The sequence below is a fragment of the Pagrus major genome, chromosome 7 (assembly GCF_040436345.1).
Source record: "Pagrus major chromosome 7, Pma_NU_1.0".
NCBI classification, from domain to species: domain Eukaryota; kingdom Metazoa; phylum Chordata; class Actinopteri; order Spariformes; family Sparidae; genus Pagrus; species Pagrus major.
The window spans coordinates 32,017,914-32,043,256 of NC_133221.1; the positions used below are offsets into that span (position 1 = coordinate 32,017,914).

At 41.6% G+C, this 25,343-nt stretch overlaps 4 protein-coding genes across 5 annotated transcripts; 3 read left to right on the forward strand and 1 right to left on the reverse strand.

Annotated features, from left to right (window-relative positions):
- Positions 1 to 3,663: 3,663 nt before the first annotated feature.
- On the forward strand, positions 3,664 to 4,484 carry mrpl49 (mitochondrial ribosomal protein L49). The gene has a single exon (XM_073470395.1). It carries the CDS (start codon positions 3,664 to 3,666, stop codon positions 4,195 to 4,197), a length of 534 nt encoding a protein of 177 aa, XP_073326496.1. The 3' UTR covers positions 4,198 to 4,484.
- Positions 4,485 to 4,970: 486 nt separating this feature from the next.
- haus7 (HAUS augmin-like complex, subunit 7) lies at positions 4,971 to 11,438 on the reverse strand. Its single transcript, XM_073470303.1, has 9 exons — positions 11,357 to 11,438; positions 9,987 to 10,102; positions 9,813 to 9,883; positions 8,855 to 8,919; positions 8,553 to 8,743; positions 7,901 to 8,021; positions 7,460 to 7,672; positions 7,250 to 7,361; positions 4,971 to 5,345 (listed from the first exon to the last, which is right to left on the reverse strand). Exons 1-9 carry the CDS (start codon positions 11,411 to 11,413, stop codon positions 5,296 to 5,298), a joined length of 996 nt encoding a protein of 331 aa, XP_073326404.1. The 5' UTR covers positions 11,414 to 11,438; the 3' UTR covers positions 4,971 to 5,295.
- A 973-nt stretch (positions 11,439 to 12,411) lies between these two features.
- Positions 12,412 to 14,871, forward strand: las1l (LAS1 like ribosome biogenesis factor). Its single transcript, XM_073469394.1, has one exon. The coding sequence runs from the start codon at positions 12,546 to 12,548 to the stop codon at positions 14,271 to 14,273; it is 1,728 nt and encodes a 575-aa protein (XP_073325495.1). The 5' UTR covers positions 12,412 to 12,545; the 3' UTR covers positions 14,274 to 14,871.
- Positions 14,872 to 15,437: 566 nt separating this feature from the next.
- On the forward strand, positions 15,438 to 20,474 carry crebzf (CREB/ATF bZIP transcription factor). 2 transcript variants are annotated; one of them, XR_012179501.1, is made up of 4 exons: positions 15,438 to 15,587; positions 16,578 to 17,409; positions 17,603 to 17,677; positions 18,055 to 20,474. XR_012179501.1 is itself a non-coding variant. In XM_073470465.1 (2 exons), the coding sequence occupies exon 2, from the start codon at positions 16,628 to 16,630 to the stop codon at positions 17,411 to 17,413; it is 786 nt and encodes a 261-aa protein (XP_073326566.1). In that variant the 5' UTR covers positions 15,499 to 15,587; positions 16,578 to 16,627; the 3' UTR covers positions 17,414 to 17,502. The 2 variants fall into 2 exon arrangements, 1 of the variants encoding a protein (XP_073326566.1); XM_073470465.1 differs by lacking the exons at positions 17,603 to 17,677; positions 18,055 to 20,474 and having other exon boundaries at positions 15,499 to 15,587; positions 16,578 to 17,502.
- Positions 20,475 to 25,343: the final 4,869 nt, after the last annotated feature.

The window sequence follows — 25,343 nt, forward strand, 5'->3', positions numbered from 1 at the left end:
AATCCATTCAGTCAACTCTCTAGTGATGTGCGAGTCATGAACGAATCGTTCAAAACTTGAGATTCTTTTTACTGACTCGGGAGTTACGAGTCATTGTCTCCATTAACTCGTTCACTGACTCACCGCTGCTACCGCCAGCTAACTGCAAAGAGGAGACATGCCACACAACTGTTATTCTAACTGCAATTGCGTAAATGTATCAAGCTAGCTCACAGCTCACTCGCTCTCCCTCCCAGCTCGTGGAGCCCCTCCCTTACCCGTGAAACTCGTTGCTCCGCACCGTTCAGGACTCGGTAGCTGCAACTCGTAGCTCACAGCTCACTCGCTCTCCCTCCCAGCTCGTAGAGCCCCTCCCTTACCTGAGAAACTCGCATTCCGTGGCGCACACTCTGGGTGACTGACTCAAGTGACTCAAGTGACTCGAAAACCCGATTCACTTTAGTGAGTGACTCATACAAACTCAAGTCAGTAAAAGGAATCGAGTATACCATCACTACAACTCTCTTTCGTGGTCCTGGGTGGCAGAAATCGTGACGTAAGGGTAAGGGCGGGAACATCTGGTGACGCAACCAGGAAATACTCCGAAGGCTAGACCGTCCAATTTAACGGGGTCCAGGGCGGTATTCCGAAGGGCTGACATTCCGAACGTTCACTTTCATGTTTCGGAATGCCGGCCCTTAATTATTTTTGAAAAAAGGTGCAGCCCCTGAATTTGGACACAGCTATTGTATGGACAGTCTACCTGTCCATCAATCTGACCTTCCCTGCCCACCCTGCGCTGACTCCGCCCATCACTCATTGCACTTGACCGGAGTCTGCGCAGCGCACTGCTGGAGCTGTGGCAGAGTGAGCTCATTGTTTACGGACATCAAGCTGGTTTGCTTTATGTGCATGAATGTGCTCCTTAGCAGGGATACAATACAAAAAGGAACGGCATCATTTCATTAGCTGCACCAGGAAAATGCTTCAAGTACTGGTCCTAGCAGTCACATGTTAGCCTAACACTTGAGATTATTACATATTAGTAAGATTTTTTTTTTAACAAAATAGACTTTGCATTTCAATTCATGATCTGACCGTCAGCCAACCACAGTAGAGTGTGGGAAACACACAATACACCTAACAATCCCTATAAATAATCGCTTGCCACCCATCACATAAGCTTCCTATCACCCACAGACTTCTATTGTTACTTTTTTTTTTTACATAGCAACAGTCCTGTGTTGTCTTTGAGAGAATCAATATTTTTATGCCCCATAAACACATTCAGATGTAACTTTATGTCCTGTGAATACATTTAGTTCTCCATCCTTATCTAGTTTTCTGTAATTATTATCATTTTTGCAGAGATGATGGAACTCCCTTCTCTCAGGCCAGGTACAACAAAAAGTCCAGAGCTAGAGTAGTAAGTAGAGCTTGTACACACTACTGCCAAAATGCATAGTAAAAATAATAAAAACGTGAAACCATGTAAATAACTCCCCCCCTAGGGTTAAGGTTAATTGTGTTATTCTTTCTACAGGACAATCACTGCCAAAACCGTACAGGATTGAGACCGCACCGACATCAACAGCCTAACCTGTTGGCCAACACTGATCTGTGTTTATAATCAGTCAAGAAACTTCTGGACGTCCTTCCTGTATATAGTTGTTAATGCTAATTGTGCTGTATATTGTCTAAATGATAAAAGGTCAACTATTTTTGTTGTGTTATTTATTTACATGTGTTCCAAAAAATGGAATAAACCAGAGTCTTACCTAATTCAGTTGTTATTATTAGTGCATCATGTAAAGTGTAAGAACTGTAATGGGATGGTTGTTTATGCTGGAAGTGTAAAGAAAAGGCACTTATCATATTTAAAGACTTTATTCAAACGTTAGAGATAATGCAAAACAAGGAGTAAATACAGAGTGACAAATAATAAGGTGTCAGGTAAAGTTCAGCACTTGATGAGATTGCTCCAAATGTAGTCCTTGAATTCTGGTCTGTAAAGCAACAGATGAGCAACATGATTCCTGGACAAAACTGTACAGATGTCCCAGTTTATATGACATTTTTTTCATTTTATCTATTCATGCTTTTGACTTGAAGTACCAGCCCTTTATCTTTCTTTACATGTTTCTTCTTACTGTGTTTATTGTTATACACCAAAACACAAATTCAAATGCTGAAAAACTGCTTGGCAAAAAATGTGATTCTGATTAGGGCACTTGTGTGTCCAAGTCACATGCCTGGTCAATATACTGTACAAACACAAATAGTTAAGTTGTAGGTGGTGTTTATCAGGAAAAAGCACCAGTAATGTTCTACTTAAGACGCTGACCTGCTCATGTGCAGTCCTTTGAGCCTGAAGATCTTCTACTCAACGTATGAACATCTGCTCCTTGACCTGTCGCCCTCCCACGTCCACGGCCTCTCCCTCCACTTCCTCGGACACTGCTGGTTGCCCTCCTGTCGTCCTCTCTGACGTGATGATGTGCTTCACTCTGGCGTGTCTGCCGAGGCAGCAGCCATGTTGGAATTGGTGACTTATATTGAGTGAGACAATGTAGATCACTGAGCGGTTTAAAACAAAACTAGTTGGTATTTTACTATCTTTACGAGAAACTGTGACTTTGACTTGACTTGAAAAATGAAAAACTAGGTAGATTTTCAGTTAAATGTCTGAAATAAGGTGTGTGGTTACCACAGGCTGAAGATATTTACACATTTTGTTCCAAGACATAAAAGACATCATTAAATGTCCCACAATTTAATTATAAAGCTCTTCGGTGTGTTAAAAATGGCGGTTGCTAACAAGTGTCTAAATGAGACTACAGAGGTTGTCAGGGACATTAAACGTCCTCACAGCAAACACAGAGACTCAACTACTCACTAGTCCGTGTTTACAGGCCCACTTTAGTTACAAACGTGTAGGTATCATAAGCTTGTGTTTGTCACAGAGATTATTTTTGGCAATATTCATAAATCCAGTGGACAGATCCCATAAGCTTTTTGACCAGGGAACCAGGGCGATGAAATAGAGAGCTGAAGTCATGCCCGTGGGTCCTTAATTCGAAAAAAAATAAAGTTGCATTTATTCGTAAATAATGTAAAATATCATCTAGTTTGTGTTAAACCGCTGAGTGAACTACATTGTCTCACTCAACACTGATCATCAACACCAACATGGCCACCAACTCGACACAGAAAAAGTATCAACAAAGGTGAAAATCAGAATAAATCTCACCATATTGACAACTGCAGGTACTGTATGTGAAAGGGTAGTTTGTTACTTCTGTGAGCTGCTAATATACAGGAGCAGCTCTGCAATGTTTAAATTAGGGGTTTTGGTGAGTGTTCATCCAGACGTCACTAACGCCACTGTTGGCTGTGTAGTCTTTATAATGATGTATTTTCACAGTCGGATATTTCATTGGTTTGATGACAAATTGAGACTTTCTGATGATGAAAAATGATCTTCTAAATTCACAAACATCATATGTGTGATTTATGACGCAATTCAAGCGGGGTCAATAAATGACTTGTCTCTCTCCATTCACTACCAGACACATTTATTCTGAAATAGGGTCGCAATGAGGTTCAACGGAAGGGGCGTGACTTCATCAGTCTACAGGAAGTTCTTGACTATTTCCGGGTCAGCTGCTTACATTACTGACCAACATGGCGGCCCGTTTCGTACTTCAGTCCTCTGCAGTCCGCAGGGCGCTGCTAGCCCTCAGCCTGCCCAGCCGGACACCGGGACCTCCTGCCGCTGCTGTCGGGTTCAGATGTCTTCATCACGCTGCTCCAGGAGAAAAAAAGACGGCGATATTAGAGTCAGCGGAGGAATACAAGTTCGTAGAGCGGCTCATTCCACCGACGCGGGTCCCCTTTCCGCCTAAACACGCCGGTCCAACCCCGTCTGGCTGGACTCCTCCGACAGATTCACCGCCGCCTCTTCCGTACATGATCCGACGTTCCCGCATGCACAACATCCCGGTTTACACCGAGCTGACCAACGGCAGCAAAAGGACAACGCTCGTACGGAAAGTGGAGGGGGACATTTGGGCTTTGGAGAAGGACGTGAAACAGTACCTGAAGGAGGTGACGGGGAAAGAGTTACCCACACAGGTCAATGAGGTCACCATGACCCTGAGGGTCAAAGGTCATTTCGATGCCGAGCTGAAGGAATGGCTGGTCAGCAAAGGCTTCTGACTGAAGTGATGAGGGGGGACTGAGCTTCCAGGACAGTCACAGCATTCTGCTCAGGGGACAGATGGACACGGAGAGGACTACATGTCAGCCCTCACTGGGATCTGCTGGCATGTCCAAACCTTGAAATATTGTCCTACAATACTTCAAAACCTAGTCAATCCATATGGAAAGGCAGATTATGTTGAGGTTTTATACCAGAGAACTCTTGAAGCATTGGGATCACAGGTTGTCAAACAACGTACACAACTGTATGTTATGAATGCAACATTAAAAAAAGCATAACTCACCGCCTGTTGTGTGTTAAATATGGAAATTATGTCTGCTATATGCTCGAGCCCGACTGATAGTTGCCTTGTGGGGATGACACCTATACTAACTGAAGGGAGTAAAAGATTCCTATAGATATATCATCAAACACCTGTGCCATGACTCCAGTGCACCTCACTATGATTTTTAATAATTACATCAATTAATTAATAATAAATTACCCCATGCATCTTCTGCATTATAATCAAAAAAAATCTTTTTATATCAGCACGTATCAGACAATATATACCATATACTGTTGGACTGTCAGTTGACTGACGATCAGTCTGCAAGACAGCCTTTCTTTCCCATTTTGTCCAAAGCTGCTCTTAGGGAATAACTACTTAAAACAATCGATTGCTTATCAAAATGGTTGACAAGTTTTTGTTGATTGGCTAATCGTTGCAGAGGAAGAAAAAAAACTATAAATGATACCTGACAATATGAAACCCGGTGGGATTACTTACTTACAAGTTTAAAACATTTGAATTTATTCAGTGATACAATATGCACATTTATATTGAGCCCAGCACAGGAAACATATTTGGGTGATAGAGGATGTTAGAATAACAAACAGGGTGCATGACTCCAGTAAATACAGAAAGATGAGTGCACATCTGCTAAATGTCTGTCTGAGCAACAGTGGTCAACCTTTGTCAAGCCCAACACTAATATTTGGCAACAGTTCTGTTTGATGCTTCATGTTTTAACACATCAGCAGTCACTCAACATTAACACTGATGGTTTGAAGTTTTAAACAGGTGTCTGTACTGCATCATGTTAGAGATGCCATCAGGAATGAAGCAGAGAGATTCTCCTGGTAAGATCCTCCAGTTGGTCCTCTGGAAAAAAACAGGAAAGAAAACTTAGTGCAAAATATACAGCTGGGGTAGGACGTTTCCATAAACCTTCCTGACACTTCACGTTAGTGACCACTCCCTGTCTTAGGTCAGGTAGGATCACTACTTTATTTAAGATTGTTAAATGTCAGAATAATAGTGGAGCGACTGTTTTATTTCAGCTTTCATTTCTTTCATCACATTGCAGTGGGACAGGAGTTTACATGCACAGTATTTTTTTAGCATCGCTTTTTAAATCGTTTGACTTAAGTCACACATTTCTCACAATAAGTTGCTTGAAATTTGGCCCATTCCTCTTGACAGAACTGGAGTAAGTGAGCCAGGTTAGCAGGCCTCCTTACATGTACACGCTTTTTCAGTTCTGCCCTGAATTCTTCTTTTGGATAAAGGTCAGGGCTTTGTGATGGCCTCTACCATACCTTGACTTTGTTGACCATAGGCCATTTTGCCACAATTTTGACAGTATGCCTGGACTCATTAACCATTTGGGGGACCCATTTGCGACCAAGCTTTAACATCCTGGTTGATGTCTTGAGATGTTGCTTCAGTATATCCACATCATTCTCCTGCTTCATGATGCTGTCTATTTTGTGAAAAGAATGAGTCTCAAAGCAGCAAAGCACTCTGAAAACATGCTGCTAGGTGACAATCACCTAAATTAATCATTCAGAGAAATTAATGATCCAGCAGATTTGGTCACATTTTCAGAGGACCTATAATAAATTCATTACTAAACCAAACTTCATGAATGTTTTTGTGACAAAGTAGTTTGTGTTCCACTCATTCATCACAGAGAAATGAGAGCTGTACAAAATCATTGGAAGTGAAGACTGCCATGATATACATGTTCTTTACAAGAGGATGGGGATTTTTCACCACGACTACAATAAAATGAGTCCTATATCTACTTAACATTAAAGGCCACTGCTCCAAAACAGCTATAAAAAAGCCAGACTTTGGTTTAAAACTGCACAGGGGGACAAAAATGTCTTTTTGGAGAGATGTCTTCTTGTCTGATTGGTTCAGTTCAGTTCAGTTCAGTTGTAGAAATCATGTAGAAATCATTGAAACTCAAGACTGCCATGATTTACATGTTGTAAGAGTGGATGGAAACTGGAAACAGGTCCTTCACTCATCAAATAAAAGAGAAATGTCCCACACTTCAACACACAAAGCAACGTTACAGGACCAAACAACAGTAATGTGGTAACTGGTAGTGTCTTTGGCAACTAATATGAGGGAAAAAAATACTGCATCCATACATGGCAAAGCCTCTGTCATCCTGTCTGTCCTACTGACTCTTCATCACATTTCTGCCTGAAAAACAGAGTCTGTCTGCGGCAGCAGAGCCGGGCAGCTCCCGCAGTTGAATGCTTGGTTCAGTGTGAACAAACAAAAGGCGGCGTAAAGACGAGCCTGCGTTGCGATAATGTGGAGTCTCTGTGTGAAAAGGGCTACTGATACCCCAAGATCATAACAAAAAAAACAAACTAATTGATTTGCATGGCAATGACTCAATTAAACAAGATGTGTGAGCTATAGGAGTCTGTGGAAAGGAAACTACTTAAGCTGTGACATAATTTCCTACAATTTGTACAAGTTGTTTAAAGGCACAGTCAACGTATTGTATGTAAACTTCTGACCAAACTGGAATTGTGATATAGTGGATTATAAAGGAAACTATTCTGTCTGGACAACAATTTCTTTTGTCATGCACAAAGTAGATGCCCTTACAGATTTGCCTAAACTAAAGTTTGTTAACATGAAATAATAACAACAATAATAATAATAAAGTTCTACAATAAAATATTGAGTGGTTCAAAATTGAGTCTCATAACCAAAGTGTGTATATTTAACTGTGCATGTGAAAGCAAATATTGACTTACGTAACGTGTGCTTCTCTCCTCGGCTCTGAAAGCAAGGCTCTGTCTGTAGCTGGGTAACTTCATCATTCATGGACACCGAAGCTTCTGATACTTCCTTTAGCATGTCCAACTCCTGAGAAGGACACACAAGAGGAGAAAGTGTTAAACTTGTGTTGGGACAGATTTTTGTGCGTGAATGGTAGCCCCTATTTCCTGCATATGTGTGAGTACCGTAATGAAGGCCAGCAGTAGATGGTGGACTCTCTGGAATATGTCAGAATCTGTGCTGAAGCTGGGGGGATCTCTGCCGCAGTAGTCTCTCATGTCTGTTTCGAAAACATGGCTGAAAGTAGCCATCAACCGCTGAAGGTCACACGCTGCTACACGCAATGAGCTCGGAGACAAGACACCAGGACTCTGGGCCTCATTGTTCAGGAAGTCACACTGAGGACAGCAGAGGGCAGAAAGAGAAGAACACAGCAAACAGGTAGCACTCAGTATTATTAATATGCCAAGACCAAATCTATGGGTCTGTGCATTATAATATTTCAAAGTAGAACATTGTATGACAAAAATTTTCAATTGACGTGGTAGTCATTTAAGAATCGACACCCTGTTGCAATTGAAGGCTTTATAATGCTGCAGGCATCGTCAACCACATGAACACCATACCTCTGACTGTAGCTGCTCCAGTGCTGACTGAGTCCGCTGTAAAAGGGTGGCAACATCAACAGCCTCTTCTCTTCTGGGCTTACAAGATGTAGAAGATAACTTGGTGCCCTTTTGTAAAGACCTGTGAGGTAAGGAACAGCAGTGAGACAGGCTGGAGAGGAGATCAATATAAAGACAATGATGCTGCAGGCCAATAACAGAGCTAGTGTGAAGCTCAAAGAGGGTGGTACTGGCTGTCGCCATCTTGGCAGTGCCTGGCTCCACCTAACTCTTGCTAATCCAAAAGTTGGCACAGAGACGGAGTTAGATCTGAATGAAGCCTGGTTACTGAAACACACCCACCAAGCTGGAAGCTACCCGGCTAGCTAATGCTAACAAGTTAGCTGTGCTCAAAACAGAAAGAAAATGTCATGGGGATCATTTGTGTTTATCTGAGGGGCTCATGTGAGTTTGACCACAGGTTTATTTTCCCAAACAGACAGAATACCTAACTGCACATATACACAGCCACAAAATAGCGAGCAACAAATGCAACTGAGGGTGTGTGTTGGTGTTCAGTTTAACATTAGTTCTGACCAAAGTCAAACTCACCAGGGACTCTGGATCTGACATAATATGTGTAAAACAGAATAATCAAAGGACCCATACATACTTGATGTGTGCAGGCCAGGGGTCGAGTGTGGGTTTGAGCACTTGTGAAAGGTGAGGCAGATTCTCAGCAGCATAGAGCTCGTTCAGCAGCATCTCTGCATCTGTACAGGGCCCAGCAGACTTCTTGCAGCCAGGGACAAGAGTTAAAAGCTGCTCCAAGAATTGAAGCTGCCTGTAAACGCTTGCTTCACCCTGTATAAATGGTTTGACAAGTTGTACTTACAAAACAGGACATTTTCAGTTTATTGTGATAATGTATATCTACATTTGTAAGTGTTTGCATCCACTCTATGTTTATGCAACCTGTCTGATCAGGTCCAGGTCATCTGCTTTGCAAAGCATCAGCTCCTGCCCAAGCACAGCCATTTCTGTTAGAACAAAAACAAGCCACATCAGTATAAGGCTGGATTCACACTGGACCAGGCGATGCAGCGAAATTTGCTGGTTTTCCCATTCATTTTAATGAGGGTAGTCCATTTTGCTGGCCGCAGGGGGCTCCAATAAAAAAACAACCACACAACCAGCTGTGGTGAAAAAGTTAAACTTAACTTTTGGAGAAACGCAACCCGCTGTCACATTGCGGTGGCCAATCACTTATAAGCTCGCGATCAGGCTTGCAGCATGGTTGGTTGGTGGGTGGGTGGGTAGGTAGGAAGGTAGGTAGGCAGATAGACAGATAGATACTCTATTGATCCCGAGGGAAATTTAAGACGGCTGATCATATCAGAGCAGAACAGGTCAGTAGCTGGGTATGTTATTTAGCATGGCTAAATGCTACAGAGGGAACCCAACAGACATTTCTCTGTGAAGCCTGATGTTTCACTTGTGATCACTCCGTTTGGTTTTGTGCCCCAGTTTAAAACACACAGTAATGATCGGCCTCATCCCTGGTTGTTTACTGTTATTCTTAATCTGTCGGTGGGGACAAACCATCACTGGTTGGACCAGCATGCTTGTAGCATAACAACATAGCAGCGTCTCCTATCAGCAAACTGGTCAGTGGGGGTTTTCAACAGGTCACACACACGGACCATGGGGTGACATTCCATACCACCACACAAGACTGCAGTGAAACGCAGCACAACCGGATTTGGTCTGAATGTAGCCTAAGAGGTAATTTTAGTGCGAGTAAAATAAACCAAACTATAAATGTAAACTACTCTGTATGCGCACTCTTGCTGACATTTTTTTTCTCTCTTTCACAAGTTCTGTCCAAACACATGCAGGACTGTAGGACTATAGGAAAGTAAGCTAATGTTACCTTTAGCCAAAACATCTGGGTCTTTGGATCTCATTGACATTGCCTTGGAATTGCCCACATTTGGGTTGATACTGTAAAGTGACAGGTGAAGATAGGTAAAGGGATTAGTTTATATTTATATCAAACTTTTTTGATAGATGAGAACAGATGTCATGTTCTATGTAGCTAGTGTACCTGCTGCAGATCCATGCCAGTATGTCGGTGCGGTGCTGAGAGGGAACACACAGCAGCTGCAGCATGCTGTCCGCTTCTTGTAGGTTCAGACCTTCCACCAAAGGACAAGATGCAGCCTCAACAAAGACAAAACAGACGATTTTAACGTTATTCTATGCATTCTCTTACTCTTATTAATACATATGCCAGTGGTTCCTGTGGAAAAGGAGATAAGGTGGAGCTTATTCAGTTCATATGAGTCGTTAATGGATAAGTTTACCCAAAAAGTAGAATCAGTCATCATCTCCTCCCCCCATGCTGATGAAAAGTCAGGTGAAGTTCTGAAGTCCACACAACATTTCTGGAGCTTCACAGCAAAACAGCGTTGAAGCATTCTCCTAAACAACTGAAGTAGCTGGGGACTTAATTTAAAACGTGAAAAACAACTCGAAAAAACATAACAATGAAATGGCTCCATTCAGCTTGTCAAGTGTAATCCAAATCTCCAGAAGCCCCGACATCACAAACTGTTTTGAAAAGGCGTTATTTCCACCCTTTTTAAGCTAAATCTTCACAGCTAAAAGCGTCAGTGCACACCCCGTCTGAAGAGGGCGCACAAGCTCAACTGTACATTGAGGGTGTAAATAACGTCTTTTCAAATTGATTGAGGATCTAGGAGCTTCTGGAGAGTTGGTTTTACGAACTATACAGAGCCATATATGGCTTCATTTTTTTAAGTTTTAAAACAAGTCCCCCAGCTGCTTCAGCTTCAAGGCTGGTTTGCAGTGAAGCTCCAGAAATGTTTTGTGGACTACGAAACTTCACCTGAATTTCCATCAACATGGAGGGAGGAGATGATGACTGATGTTTACTTTTTGGGTGTACTGCTTCTTTAAGGTTTTGGTTAAGGTAAAGAGCTGATGCATTTTTGAAAAAAATGGAAAGTTTTGCCAAAATGTTCCGAAAATATCTTTATGGTTATATTGTTGTTTTAGTTTGGAGACATCATAAACCCAAGCAGCATATCTCTACGGAGTAATGCACCATCAACATAATATTATCAATGCGTTCTCTTACTTTGGCAAATCATGTTTGGAAGTATTGCATACAGAGTAGGCTACTTTGAAACGGATATTTCCGGTTTCGTTGTCCTCGAGTACAATAACGTCAAAGTCCAAACCTGTAGTTTGTGCTGATTCTACTAACGAGGCACCCGCTCGCTTGAGTTTAGATCAGTGATGACCCTGCAGAGTCGGTGTCGACTGTCAACTATTTTGGATGAGATTTTTAAAAAGCGGCGAGCAGCCGACCCTTTGTTAACAGTCACATTATGAACGCTACGTGTTGTCTGTAAATATATAAAATCTAACTCATTATTTGAACGTCTTTACCTGCAATGCAGCATAAACATGTCGTACAAGTTGCTCTTCTTCCAAAGCCCCCGCCATCTCCACAACATGAAGTCGCGTCCTCCTCTTCTTCGAATGCAGTTCCGGCAGACTGTACGCTGCGAAGCGTGCTGCTGCCCCCACCGTCAAGAATGAATAACTTCAGTTCATATTCGGAAGTACACCCGGCCAGTACAGTACTGATAATTATCCTCAAAAAGAAAGTCACGACTTCAATGAAGAAGGAAGACAGCTTTGTAAACAACTGTTGTCTCCCACTTCAGTAATGTTGCACAGTTCCAGTACTCCCTCATGAACACAAACTGGCTGCAAACTTACCTATTGTTTTAAAACAACTTGCCTGGCCACAGTGACCTAGTCTCAACCTGATCAGGACTATTTAATCTGTTCTGCCGGAGCTGACAGGGAACCTTTCTCTCTTCACGGGGTCTCTCTCCCCTCCAGTCCTCCTCCACTCATTGTTTACCAATTCTTTGATAATGCTCAAGTATGCTCTCCCCAGCATAACGTTTGAATCCAGGCAAAGTAAAAATAATAACTGTCCACTTCACGGTATAATAGCATATTTCTCTGGGAAAAGGTCATATGTGACATGTGATGTGCATACAGAGAGAATATAAAAGTAAGAATAAGAACGAGAGACGAACACACACACACACACACACACACACTGGGTGATAAACCTCATCGTATTAAAGAGCATAATGGAGGATGGTGGAGGTGAACAGGCTGCACAGCTTTCTCTGAAGAGCAAGACTGAAATATCTGACAACGTCCACAGCGCGGGAGTGTACTGTGAACTGTCTCCAGGAGATGACTGACGGTAAACTTCCAAGAACAGAAGAAGAAGCGAACATAAGATAGCGACAAGTATTTATACATTTTAAATCTAGAATAATGTATCTATTACTACACTCCGGTACAGTAGGTGGCGGTATGTACCGTATACATCATGGCTGCAACCCGCCATAAGCACAAAACCAGGAAGGAGTAGTTAATACTTCATTTCCGGGATGCGATACAATCGGTGGCTGTAAACCGCCTCGCGCTGTAATATCGAGCTATTTTTGTGACAGCTCCCGTCAGAAGACAGCACTTTCCTCAGCCTCTACGAGCGATGTGTCTATAAGGTGTTGACGTAAGTGCTCCGTACTCCGCTACTACCGTCAACATGAAGAAAAAGAGCTCCGAGAAAAAACGCCATGTGGTGGCGTGGCTCAACAAAGCTGAGTGGGATCAAGTTCTGGAGTATCTGTACTCCAAAGATTCGGCCTTACAGAGGTTTGCACTTCAGAGAATAACTGCTTGGAAAGGCAGATATGCCAACAGCACCCCTGTCGCAGTGGATTGCACGGCGGACCTGGTGAGGTGCCAGGTGCTGGACAGGTCAGGACAGCTGGACGGAGACGACCTGGTCCTGCTCTATGGAGCGGCCCTGGTGAGGTTTGTCAATCTGATCACTGAGCGGCAGCAGGGGAGAACAGCTCGTCCACTCCGGCGGCTGGCTGGGAACCTAAATATCCCAGAATGGGTTGTAGACCTGAGGCATGACTTCACACACCGAAAGCTCCCGACGTTGAAATGGTGTCGAAAGGGATGTAAAGTGGTTCTAGAGTGGCTCCAGCAGGAGTACTGGTCCAGGCAGCTGGGAGGAGGGCCCAATGAGGACTGGGAGTCACAGTCGGATGGAGAGGATGAAGACATTGACCTGAAACACCATGAGAACGAGCTCATAGCAAGGCAAAAAGAAATGGAAACCTACAAGAATGCACGGGAACTTCTTATAAACTTTGAAAAGGAGCAGTACCAGGCTTTTGATGGGCTTCCTGAGGACAAAGAGAAGAGCTCGTGGCCAGCCCCCTTTGCAGACATGAGCTGGTTACTCGGTGAGATCAAGCAGTTTGCTTTGGAGTCAAGTGATATGCTGGTTGATGTGTTGTTGGAAGATGGATTTCTGGTTCCAACTGTTGAACAACTGGAAACATTAGGCTGTGACACTTGTGACAACACGTCTCCCACTGAACCCAGAGTCCCTCAAACCTTCCTGCGTTTTTGGCTGCCCCTCCTCAAGATGCTCAACTCACCATCCTTTATTCACCTCCTGCTGGAGAAGCTCTTTGTTGAACTTAAGCTTCTTGCTAAAGAGCAGAATAATCACAGGGCTTTCTACATGTCTGCCTGGATTTCAGAAGTCCTCTTCTGTAACAGCAACAAATTTGAATTCCATTTTCAAACAAAGGTACAGAAGAAGGCCAGAATGAAGGACAGGATTTTTGTAAACCGCATCCAGCTGCGTTGGCAGCAGCTGCTCTCAGCATGCCTGGATGCTCCCTGCATCAGCACGCCTCACCTGCTCCAGTTAATCCTAGATGACATGGAGCATCCTCTCCCTCTGGATACTCGAGAGAGGCTGATCCAGCTCTGCTCCATCTACACACAGACTGCACACTCAGAATTTGATACTTCTCTGGAGCAGAAACAACAGCCGATGTACACACTGGAGAGTTTGCACGAGAAGCTGCAGCTTTCATGGCGCCACAGCCACTCTTGGCGCTCTACAGCTGACTTGGAGAGAAGTGTGTCCTCCCAGGAGTACAAATGGGCAGATGCTCAGGCTGAAAAAGCAAAATTGCTTCGAGGTTCACCTTGGCAGGTGTGCGTTGATAAAGCTTTGTGGAAGAACTATCCTCTTGGTAAAGTCCCTGGACAGTCAGATGACCCCTCATGCCTCATGGTGGAAAACTACTCAACAATGACTGTCTTTGACCAGCAGGTGGAGTTGGAGAGCAACACAACACACAACGCCCCAGGAGTCTCTGCGCCAGTGAGAACAGCTGATGGCCTTCTTTGGAACCACAGCGACCTTAACAAGCTGAAATCTGGACTGCAGCTTTTTTGAGTCATGTTGTAATGCTGTGAAATATAGCTCCTTACATGCTGGGACATTATTGAACTGGTGCTTTCTATTGTTTTGAGACTTGGAAAACAAATATTCTGGATGAAATCTATATGTAAAGAAGTGGATTACCGATTGATATAAAGGTCATTCATTCCAGACATTAATCCGATACAATGCCCTGTTTTATATCATTTAAAAATAACCTTTAGTTGCAACTGTTGTGTAAAGCATTTGCCTTCACGTAATGTGCTGTGTCGATAATATTTTCAGCATGTGGCTAAGACAGAAGTAGAACTAGTGCAGACTATTTAACAAATCATTTAAAACATACTGCACATGGTAAGGCAAGAGTAGGTTGGGATATGGTTAATTCATTATGATGGTGTATTAGGAGTTCAGTGAGTTGTTTTTTTCTTGCACCTGTCATGCAACTTAGCTTGCACTGTTAAAACAGTTGTTGGTCCCTACAAATGGTTTTGGACAAGATGTCTCTGAAAACCCTGGCAAAGGGGACGTTCTTGTAAGCACAAGGTGGTTTTGTGTAATGCATCTTTCTTTGGCGTACTTACGTTAAATAAAAACTTATTCTTCTGAAGAAGTAACATTGTGTTTTTTATGAGTAAGATTTATGGTGCCTAATCAAAGCATGTTGGTTTGGAAAGGATGTCTTTTGTGAGAAGGCTAACTGCAGTATGAGCAGGCCATCGAGGGTGTTCAGCAGCACAGAGTTAAATAATCATAAGCACTACTTAGCAGACCCATTGTGTTTCTTATTTTACAGCCTGTTTTTCAAGTTGTACAGTGTATCCATGGTTAGAGTAAATGCTAAAACGAACATAAGACACTAGACTTGAGGACAAAGATGTTAAATGTACAAATTAAAAAATGAAATAAAATAAAGCACAATTTCACAGGAGATATTCTGAGCATATCACAAAGTGAAAAATATGAAGACCTGTATGAAATGTCATAAAATGCAACACAAACAGTCATATAACAAACACTATGGAGCTTAAAATATGATATTTCTTTTGAGACCGGGTCGGTAGGTGATACTCTGCTCAGTTCGAGGTTTTGTGAATGTGTCATAATAAAATGTAGTTGTCCATTGAGTAAAGTTCAGTAGGACTTTTATTTTGAATAATTTGTCCGGAAGTGTCTTTGAGCGGATGTTTGAAGTTGGACCTGTCGTCAAACTGCGCCATCGCTCCCAAAGTGTGAACTATTCAGATTGAGTCACGTTAAGGTTTCAGTAACCAACACAGTTTCATCGAAGAACGCAGCTGCAGTAGTTTTTTTTTTCCAGACAGGACGGTAAGTTTGAGGACGAAGGACAGTAAAAACATGCTGCGTCATTCGTGACTACTCGTCATGGCTGTAGTTAACGTTAGCTAACGTAGCTGGTTTATCGATAGCAAAGCTAATGAAAACCGCGGGCACTTGCAGGTGAAATGGTTAACGATAACCAGGTCAATTGGGTGAACCATGTCACACGTTTTAATGCACCAGAACATCCAGACTTAATTTGAGTTAACCTAGACTAGCACTAGCTGGGTGTTGCAAGCACTTGTGCTGCGAGGACAATCGGGGCCTTGTTTGCACACTAAAGTTAAGGCTCTTAACATTATCAAATGCATAACTAATTGCGACGAATTGTAACGGCGGGGACATGGGGAACAGTGAGGTATATCAGAAATACGGTAGATTACAGAACGTACATCGTAAAGCATCTTATAGTGCTAATGCTATTGGGCCTAGCTTTAGCAGTGAGCTGGGTTAGCTACGTTGGCAATACGTTTAGCCAACACACACCCACGCAATCTCTGCGCCTGTAAGAAAATGGAGGATGATCGGGAGCACTGTGTTTGGGTTAATTCAGTAATTCAAAATAATTTTGCACAATATTGCATGTTGAGTACGTTGAAAAAATGTTTAATTGTTAATCACATGCCTGAACGGCTAACTGTGCCTTGCATATATGTTACAAGTGTATAGGTTACAAACAGATGGTAAACGGAGTCAACTTAAGGCGAAAATAATCATTTATAATAAAAATATCATTTAGTCTATTAATCTAATAAATGTCCAGATTGATTCACAACATTTCACCACTCTATACTGAGCTATAGATTTGTCCATTTTAAAAATCCATAGCTTCTTGCTTAGTCTGTTTTTTTATGACATGTATATAAAACCCCTTGAGATTTTAGTTAACAGCATTTACCCTGCCACACAGCCTGAAATTAATTTCCTTCCTTAGTTACAGGATTTCACACTAACAGTATATTTTCTTTGTCTCAACAGGTGAAGCATAATTAGATATCTCTTGGACAGCGTCCTTGTGGTCAAACACAATGATCACCAGAAGAAGAGGCCGTACTATGAACAACACAGAGTTGCAGTTTCTGGAGGTTGAAGTTGTAGATGCAGAGGAATCTGACAAAGATCTCCCAAGTACATCTGAGGGGTTCCCGGCTGATGATATCGATACAGCAGGAATAGAGCTAGACGACCTGTTTGGAATCGAAGACTTGAAATGGACACTTCAAAGAGATACTGCCTCCCCACTCTTTGATATTGACTTGGCTGATCTTGGTGTGTGCCGTGCCAGTAATGAAGGTTCAGGAATTGAAGCTTCAGGAGGCTCATCTCCAGAGAGAATGTCATCTGACTTGAAGGTGAGGAACAGACACAACCAGTCAAGCCACGTGATCAACAAAAATGCCATTGCTGCCAGATTGAATCGTCTGAAGAAGAAAGAATATGTCAACAGCTTGGAGAAGAAAGTTTGCACCCTGTCAACAGAAAACAACCTGCTCAAACAGGAAAATTCCCAGCTGACTAAGAGAGTGGAAGAGTTGGAAGATGAGACCAGGTACCTGAGGGCTGTGCTGGCCAATGAGAGCATGTTAGCTCAGCTCTTGTCCAGGCTGAGCGGTGTGAATGGGATGAAATTATCTTGCTCGCTTTTCCAGGGGCTCCACTCAAACGACCACGACTACGCCTTACCCAGGAAGCGTGTGAAAGTGGAGGAGAAAGAGACATCTGGTGGCGTATGTCTGCACGTGGACAAGAACCATGTCTCGGTAGAGTTCTGCACCAAGTGTGCCGAGAGTGCAAGCACGTCGCTCAAAATGTAGGGTCAAGTACATATCTCTGTTTTCAGATATTGAGACTGAACATGATAAGGATCAGTGTACTGAACTTTTGGAGGGGTAGAGGAACACTGTTGAAGTAGTTAAAATTACCTAAGAGCTGCTCAGTGTGCATGCGTTTTGTGTGATGATGGATTGAGTACTAAGTAAGTTACTGCTAAATCTTGTTGACAGTTTCTTCTAGGTAATGGTTGATCGACCATGCGGGATGAGTGGCTTTCTGAACACCTTTACCTGCCTGACTCCATGGTAAGGATCAGACAAGAAATATGTCTTGATTATGTTTCAAACAGGCTTGAGGCCTTCAGCAGCGACCTCAGTACTTCTTCTTTTATATAGTTCCATCTTCAGTGTCATTTGTTTTATGGTTTGTCGTAAGAAATTATTTGATTTTAGTAAACATGTAACTTAGAGTTAAACTAAGTGAAATCAAAATATACTGAATGTTAAGATAACGGTGAAGGTCCACAAAGAGTGATCTTGAATCGGCTATCAAATTGGAAATACAAAAGTCCATGAAAAATACTTAAACTTTCTTTTGGTAAGAATTGATCTCTTTGTGAACCAGCACCATTGTACAAAAGAATACTTTAATTTAGCGGCACCTATTTTTCTTTATGCTAAAGTGGATTCTGCTGGTGGAAGGTGAAGAGGCTGGACAAGCAGCTGCCAACGCGGCCTGGTATTTTTTCAAAGGTAGTATCGGTAACAAATGGTATACGTCAAATTACATTTTACCAATACTCCACGACATCTGTAGCTGTAGATCTGGTCCATTTTTGGAGGCTGACTACAGCTGCCACATTACTTGGAGAAATTCTACTAGAGGCTTAATAGTCTCAGAATTTTGTCTTGTGTATATATAATATTGGAATGTATTAATTAAATACATCCAAAATAATCTGCTTAAGTGGTGAAATTGCCAGTTTGGATCAAGTGTATCAAAATGTAAATGTGTATATAATTTGGAATATGTATTGTTTGAGGTAAATGACCTTTTGAGAAATGTTGGACTAATAAATCATATTTTCGTTATGTTTGAGTTACAAATATCTACTGTGTCTTGTTCTGTACTTTTGATATTAATGCATCTCTTTTTCTCTCTCTAAACAGCAAGCTCTCTGCCGATAAAGGTCTTACTTTTCCTGAACGTTGGGTTGGTAAAGGTTGTCAAAAAAAAATGACCAAGACCTCATTGATGGAAGTACAAAGTACACATATTAGAGGTCCAATAGGGATTTATCATCCTGCACATGTTTTAGTCCATTCACTTCAAGTCATTGAAACTTACATCGCTTTATTATTAAGGTCACTGTTTAAATGACAAGTGAAATCAAACGGGGTTTTTTCACGGGCCTGGATCATTCCACTTCAGCTGCACCATGCCAAGCCTTAAAAACAATCTGCTACCAGCTCACAGCGGGGGCATTCTTTTCAGTCTTTCAGATGTCCGCATTATTGCAGTGTTTCTTGAGTTAAACTGGCAGTAGACAAGTGTTTTGCTTTTATATATTGGTATGAATTAACTATTGATTGCATAATGTATTGGATATAGAGGGACACCATCTGCGTTTTGATTTGTTCACTATATGGCACGCTTTCATTATGCTATTTTGTCTGCCACCAGGCACTAAAGAAAGTGTAAATGTGATCCCCAAAATCATAAAAAGTCATTGGTAGGCTAGAAACAAGCTACATCCGGGTCGCATGACTTCAACTTCACCACCACTAAGCATTTACTACACTATGCTATACACGCCTTTAGTACTAATTGATCAATTGCCAAGTTGTGATGAGTAATAGAATAGCCTGTAAAAATGCACTAGTGAGTAGATGTGTCCATGTTCGGCATGATGATATTTAATGTCCTCGACAACCTCTTAGTCTCTAGTTCTAGTTTCATTTAGCCAATTGTAAGCAACAGTTGTTGACAGGCGTAAATGTTTTATAATTTAAACGTGTGGTATTTACTGGCATATTTTTATGTAGCCGAACAAAACATGGAAATCTCTTAAGCTTGTAGTAACCACAGACCTTATTTCAGGCTATAAAAGCCCATTGACACTGAGACAAGGGAATCGAAGTGCAAAAATTGGAACTGGTATTTAAGAGTTATTCCTGTTGCCCTTTATATAAGTACTCATAGCAAACATTGTCTGTTTCCACTTTAACTTGCTGCTGTTGCTGCCATTAAAAACTTCCCAGGGGCAAACCAGTGGGATGCTTTTACTCACTGCACTGTTCCACCAGTAAATTCAGGTGTAATCAGTCAGACATGAACATATTCTGTGCTGTTTGGTCAGCAGATTAGTTTAAAATATTACAGTGAGTAGCAGTACAAACAAAGTCACAGTGAGCTGTTGGATGAAGTGCTGCAGGCGATAGACTCTTAGTGCGAGAAAAACACCGCCAACACATAAAAAAGGTAAACTACATTACTTTTGTTGTGTGGTGCAGTTGAAAAACTAATTGTCTAAGCATGGCTCCACTGCTTGAGGCCCGCCATTGCTTGGTGTAACTGGAAAAACCCTAAGAGTGCACAGATCCACAACCTGTTTGAAATGTTACCACCACAGTATATAGATAAAGTGGTCAAGCACTTGCAGGTATTTGTATGAAGTTCTGATTCAGACTTAAAGGACTAGTTCTGGATTTTGAAAAAGATTAGCCTGGCTCCGTCACAAAGAACCCCTTTACAAAAGTGGTAAGCTGTGTAAAATATAAATAAAAACAATGCAATTATTTGCACAGTGTTTTATAGTTCATGTATACAACTTATACAAAGTGTAGAACCTCACCCCATCCTTGCCTGTGAACGACTGAGCCTTTCAGTGATGTCCCTTTCATACCCAATCGTGATCCTTTCACCCATTACCAATTCTGCTTACCCCCAGAATGTTCCAAACAGGTGTTTTTGGAGCATTCCACAGCTTTCACAGTTCCTTGTTGCTCCTGTCCCACATTTGCTGGCATCAAAATCTGAATAAGCATATATTTACAAAAATCAATGATGCGGCAAACCATTAAACATACTGTATTGTCTTTGTACTGTGTTCAATCGAGCATGTCAAGAAGGATTAAATTGTCACAGTCTGTGTTTGTGTCCCACCATATTGGGAAACTTGTAAAATAATTTGTTGTTTGACCGAACATACCAAGTCATGTATGTTTATTTAAACTATATGGATTGGCAGGCAACTGGTATTCCTTAACTTGTCCTTGTACACATCAATTTCTTCACTTGAAACAATATTAAACAATGTTGATGAAGGTTCTCAGTCATCTAGGTCATGGTCAATCTAGGTGCTGTATTGTAGGCAACTGGATGGTGATATATTAAATATCAAACAATATGATGTGTTAATCATTGATTTGAATCTTGTAGACATGATTTTTAAGTTTGGGCACAGCCACGCCAGCTGTTTCCCAATTTGTCAATCTGATGGCTGCCAACTTCAGTCTCATATTTTTCAAGTCAAAATTTAAAAGTAAGCAAATATTTTTCTGACTCTAAATTTAGTTACACTGGTCTTTAGACATTGCTGTGACATCACAAATGAGAACTGGCTTTTAGCAGTCCAATTGGCCAATGAATGGTGAAGGTCGTTGGGATAGAAGAAAATATTGTGACATGAAAGGGTATTTTTGAAACTGGCTTGTATATGATTCCCTCTTGTCTCATTTGTTTTTCTCACCTCTGATGTTTATTTTTTGTATTTAACACTAGTTTTTACTTTACTGCCTTACACAAAACCATAAACACTAAGCGCTGGTTCTTGAGAATTTGGATAAAATAGCTTTAAATTTTGAAAAGAAAAAAGTTTAATTGTTAAGAAATCAAAAGTTATATGTTGATAGAGCAGGGTCTCAGCAATCATGCAGTATTTCGGTGCAACCTCCTGAGTTTGTACTTTTTTCATTAAATACGCTTTTATTTCCTGTCACTACTTAAGCCCCATTCACACTGCCCTTTCAATGCAGGAATCATGCGCCAATGCTCCACCTCGCCCTCTGTGAAAATTACAGATGCAGAGAGGGGTAACAGTTTTGCTCCGGCTCTGATCCGCCTCCAGAGGTAGTATCAGAACCACAGCAGAGGTGAGACATAGTCCGTGTGAATGGAAAAGCCGGCAGCGCATAACGGGTGTGTTTGTCTGGTGGTGTTCACATTCTGACAACTAAACAGATCCTTCACTCATCAAATAAAAGAGAAATGTCCCACACTTCAACACACAAAGCAACGTTACAGGACCAAACAACAGTAATGTGGTAACTGGTAGTGTCTTTGGCAACTTATATGAGGAAAAAAAATACTGCATCCATACGTGGAAAAGCCTCTGTCATCCTGTCTGTCCTACTGACTCTTCATCACATTTCTGCCTGAAAAACAGAGTCTGTCTACGGCAGCAGAGCTTGGCAGCTCCTGCAGTTGAATGGCGGTGATTATGTGACGCGATTTAGAGCAAAAAACTTTAACTCACCATGTCTGTCACCTTCCACTATTGTGTTGTTGTAGTTACTGTCTCTGAAAACTTGTATTGAAAAAAAATCCCCGCAACTGTGAGCCCTCCTGACCAATACTTACTAAAACATAACTGTCACTTTCCAGGATGCATGGTGGGCGAGCCTTCTTTGCGGCGATAATGCAGAATCTGTATATATAACTATAAAAAGCTAATTATTCCTATTTATTTAGTCTTGCATAGATTCAGAGCGTCACACCAGACTGTTTATAATTCTTGATATTTTAAAAGATTACTCATTTGGTATGTTTGTCAAACTCCTTCAGAGTGCAGGACAGGACGAGGAGTCAAGGGCAGGGTATGTAGTTGCCAAGTCATAAGGAGTGTATTAACGCAGATTTTAGAGTCAGTCAGTTCTCATTATTATTTTTTTATTCTTTACATCTTCATCATTCCAAGGATTTGTCAAAAACACAGAGCCAGTGGTTCAACCACACTGAACGAGGGTCCCTGTGAACCCTGTGAAAACAATATATTATGCTATATTTGATATATACTTTGCTGTTTGTTTACTGTGTAAATTAACACAGCCTTGTCAAGCTAAACATAATGAGAGCTATAACAAGGGTGAGGAAGATGTGGTAAGGTACAGCTGAATACGTATAATATTGTTTGGTGGACATCTATTTACTTTGGCTTTCATTATCTCCTTGATCTTCTTATTCTTGGTATCCTCCTTTCTTCAGTCTTACCCTAAGTAGGGATTATAAAATTAGGGTGAGATTTGAACATAACTGTACAGTGGTTCCCATACATAGATTTATTTGTGGCAGCCCCCCACAATATCAGTATTGACCACCATGAAACTTAAAATACATTAAAAGTACAATAACAGGCTGAGTACCAATTTCTGGAGGAGGAAGTTGCAATGGTTCTGAGAAGCAGTGACACCAGGGGAATCACTTTTGAAACTGAAACATGTTTTTCAGTGGTATCTCCCTGGTTGCTTCATCAAATGGTCTCAGTGCATCGATGGAGAGACTGATGACAGACCATTCTTCCCCACTTCAGCAAAGTGAGCTCTTTCCTAGGAGACAGAAGACTGTGATAACTGCCTCCTTTTGCTCAGGTAATCTCCCCCACATGTAGAATACAGAGTTCCACCTTGTCTCAACTGCTTGAATTAGTTTTTTTTCTCTGCTGCTTCTGAATTTCTTTGAGCTTGTCTGCAGCTTTAGTGCTATGGTGAAAGAAAGCAACAATAGCACTGCTTTTCTGCTGAATCTCCAGCAAGTCAGGGTGAGCCTTGAAAGAGTCTTTCACCACCAAATTCAAAGTGTGTGCAAAACATGGGTAGTGTGTCCAACCTGCTTTGCACACAGCAGCAACCATGTTGGCGCCATTATCAGTTATTACAGCCAGAATCTTGTCCGTTATGCCCCATTCTTCCACGATTCTGGTTAATTGTGAACAAATATTGTCTGCAGTGTGTTGTCCACGAACAGAGCACGTTTCTAGCACATATGCCAGCATTTGCTAGTTTTCATCTATGATGTGGCATGAGACAGTTAAATATGCCTCTGTGGCTCTTGATGTCCACATGTCAGTTGTAAGCACAACATTGTCCACACCACTCAATGCCTTTCTGACCTTAGAGCAGCAGTCTTCATAAAGAGCTGGTAGTTTCCCCTCCATTAAAGATTTTCTGCTTGGAATTTTGTACCGTGGGTCAAGTGTCCTCACAAAATTCCTAAAGCCGTCATCTTCCACCATGGAAAGAGGGTGCAGGTCCTTCACAATCATTTCTGCCAGGCTCCTCGTAATCTCCACTGCTCTTGTGGAATCAGCTAAGTGAAATAATAAAATAATTAAGTCTGTAGCACTACTTGTAGTTTAAATATAGTAATCATAAAGTATCCCTTTCACAGTTAACACAAAAGAGTAATTATATTCAATCAAATCTGAGCCATATTATATTCAGTATATTTGTTTCAATTCCAGTAAATGTATTCATTTAAATAACACGTTTCAATGGGATAAATGTATTATATCAAGGTCTTAGCATAATTTATACTTTTTGAGTTGGCTAAAGTAACAAATGACCAGTTGCACTTTGAAAATTAATATTAACTAATGCTGAAGCTGACTAAAATATTACTTTCACCTTTTAAATCTACATGAATATTCTCTGCCAGACTGAAAGGCCTCTGCAAATGACCTCTGCCCCTGGGTTGTGGGTCTGGGTCTGTCGGGGCCAGGGGGTGGGAGATTTCTCTCCTACTCTCTCCGTTTCTGTAGCGTTTTCAAATGCGTGTACAAATTTGTTGTGTTACCACTGTATCTTAGAGCCTTTTTACAAATTATACAGCTCGCCGTTGTTTCATTTTCGGCCTGAAAATATAGCCACATAGCCTGTTCCTCTCTGACATTCTTCTGCTCCGTCTCCGTGCTGCTTGTGTGTGTGCTGCTGGCCGGGCCTGGCTGGCTGAGCCTGCTTGCTTGCTTGTTTGCCTGGCGCCGCTGAGTCACGTGACAATACAACCAGGGCCGTTTCTGTCTTATTGAGGGCCTATGCAAGATGCTGTTTGGGGGCCCCTATTTTGTCAAACTACGATGGATAGATTCCTAACCCTTTTAGGTGATCCACAAAGATGCAACAATCTATTACATTTTAAGAGGAAAACAGGCTAGAGTTGTGAAAACCTCTCTCAAATTAAAATCAAACATCTTAAGTTGACCCACCCAAGCAAGTTGAACTAATAGAAAATGATAATACAAGGTAAACAATGGGGATCCTCTATATGTCAATAAATGCTCCTGCCCCCGCCCATCCTCACTACATTCTACAGGAGCACCATAGAGAGCATCCTGACCAGCTGCATCTCCATGTGGTGTGGAAGCTGCAAAGCCTCTGACTGGAAGAATGTGAGGAGAGTGGTGAGGACAGCGGAGAAGATCATTGGGACTTCTCTCCCCTCCATTCAGGACATTGCTCCCAAGTGCTGCATGTCCCGAGTTGGGAATATTATCAGAGACTCCTCCCACCATCACCATGGACTGTTTTCCGTGCTGGCCTCTGGAAAGAGGTTCTGCAGCATTCGGTGCAGGACCACAAGGCTCTATAACAACTTTTCCCCCCATGTCATCAGACTGCTGAACTCTAAGTGAAAATTGTATTTCTTAAGTCAACTATGTCACTATCAATAATTTGCACTTTTTAGTATGTTTCTGTTTTTGATATTTATTTTCTTATTTTGGTATTTTTAATATACTTTCACTTTAATTCTATGCTGAGCCTCTGAAACGAAATTTCGTTCTGTGTTCATTTGTTGCTCACAGAATGACAATAAAATCTGTCTAAGTCTCTATCTGTCTAAATGAAACTGATGCAGTGTTCCTCAAAAATGTTTATTTTAAATTGTAAAAAAGAAGGTTTTTAAACATTAAATGTA

Coding starts and splice junctions, on each gene's coding strand:
- mrpl49 (XM_073470395.1), top strand. CDS start 3,664: ATGGCGGCCCGTTTCGTACTTCAGTCCTCTGCAGTCCGCAGGGCGCTG.
- haus7 (XM_073470303.1), bottom strand. CDS start 11,413: ATGGCGGGGGCTTTGGAAGAAGAGCAACTTGTACGACATGTTTATGCT. Junction 9,884..9,986: donor CTGGCATGGATCTGCAGCAG/GTACACTAGCTA, acceptor GTCACTTTACAG/TATCAACCCAAATGTGGGCA. Junction 8,920..9,812: donor CCCAGATGTTTTGGCTAAAG/GTAACATTAGCT, acceptor TTGTTCTAACAG/AAATGGCTGTGCTTGGGCAG.
- las1l (XM_073469394.1), top strand. CDS start 12,546: ATGAAGAAAAAGAGCTCCGAGAAAAAACGCCATGTGGTGGCGTGGCTC.
- crebzf (XM_073470465.1), top strand. CDS start 16,628: ATGATCACCAGAAGAAGAGGCCGTACTATGAACAACACAGAGTTGCAG.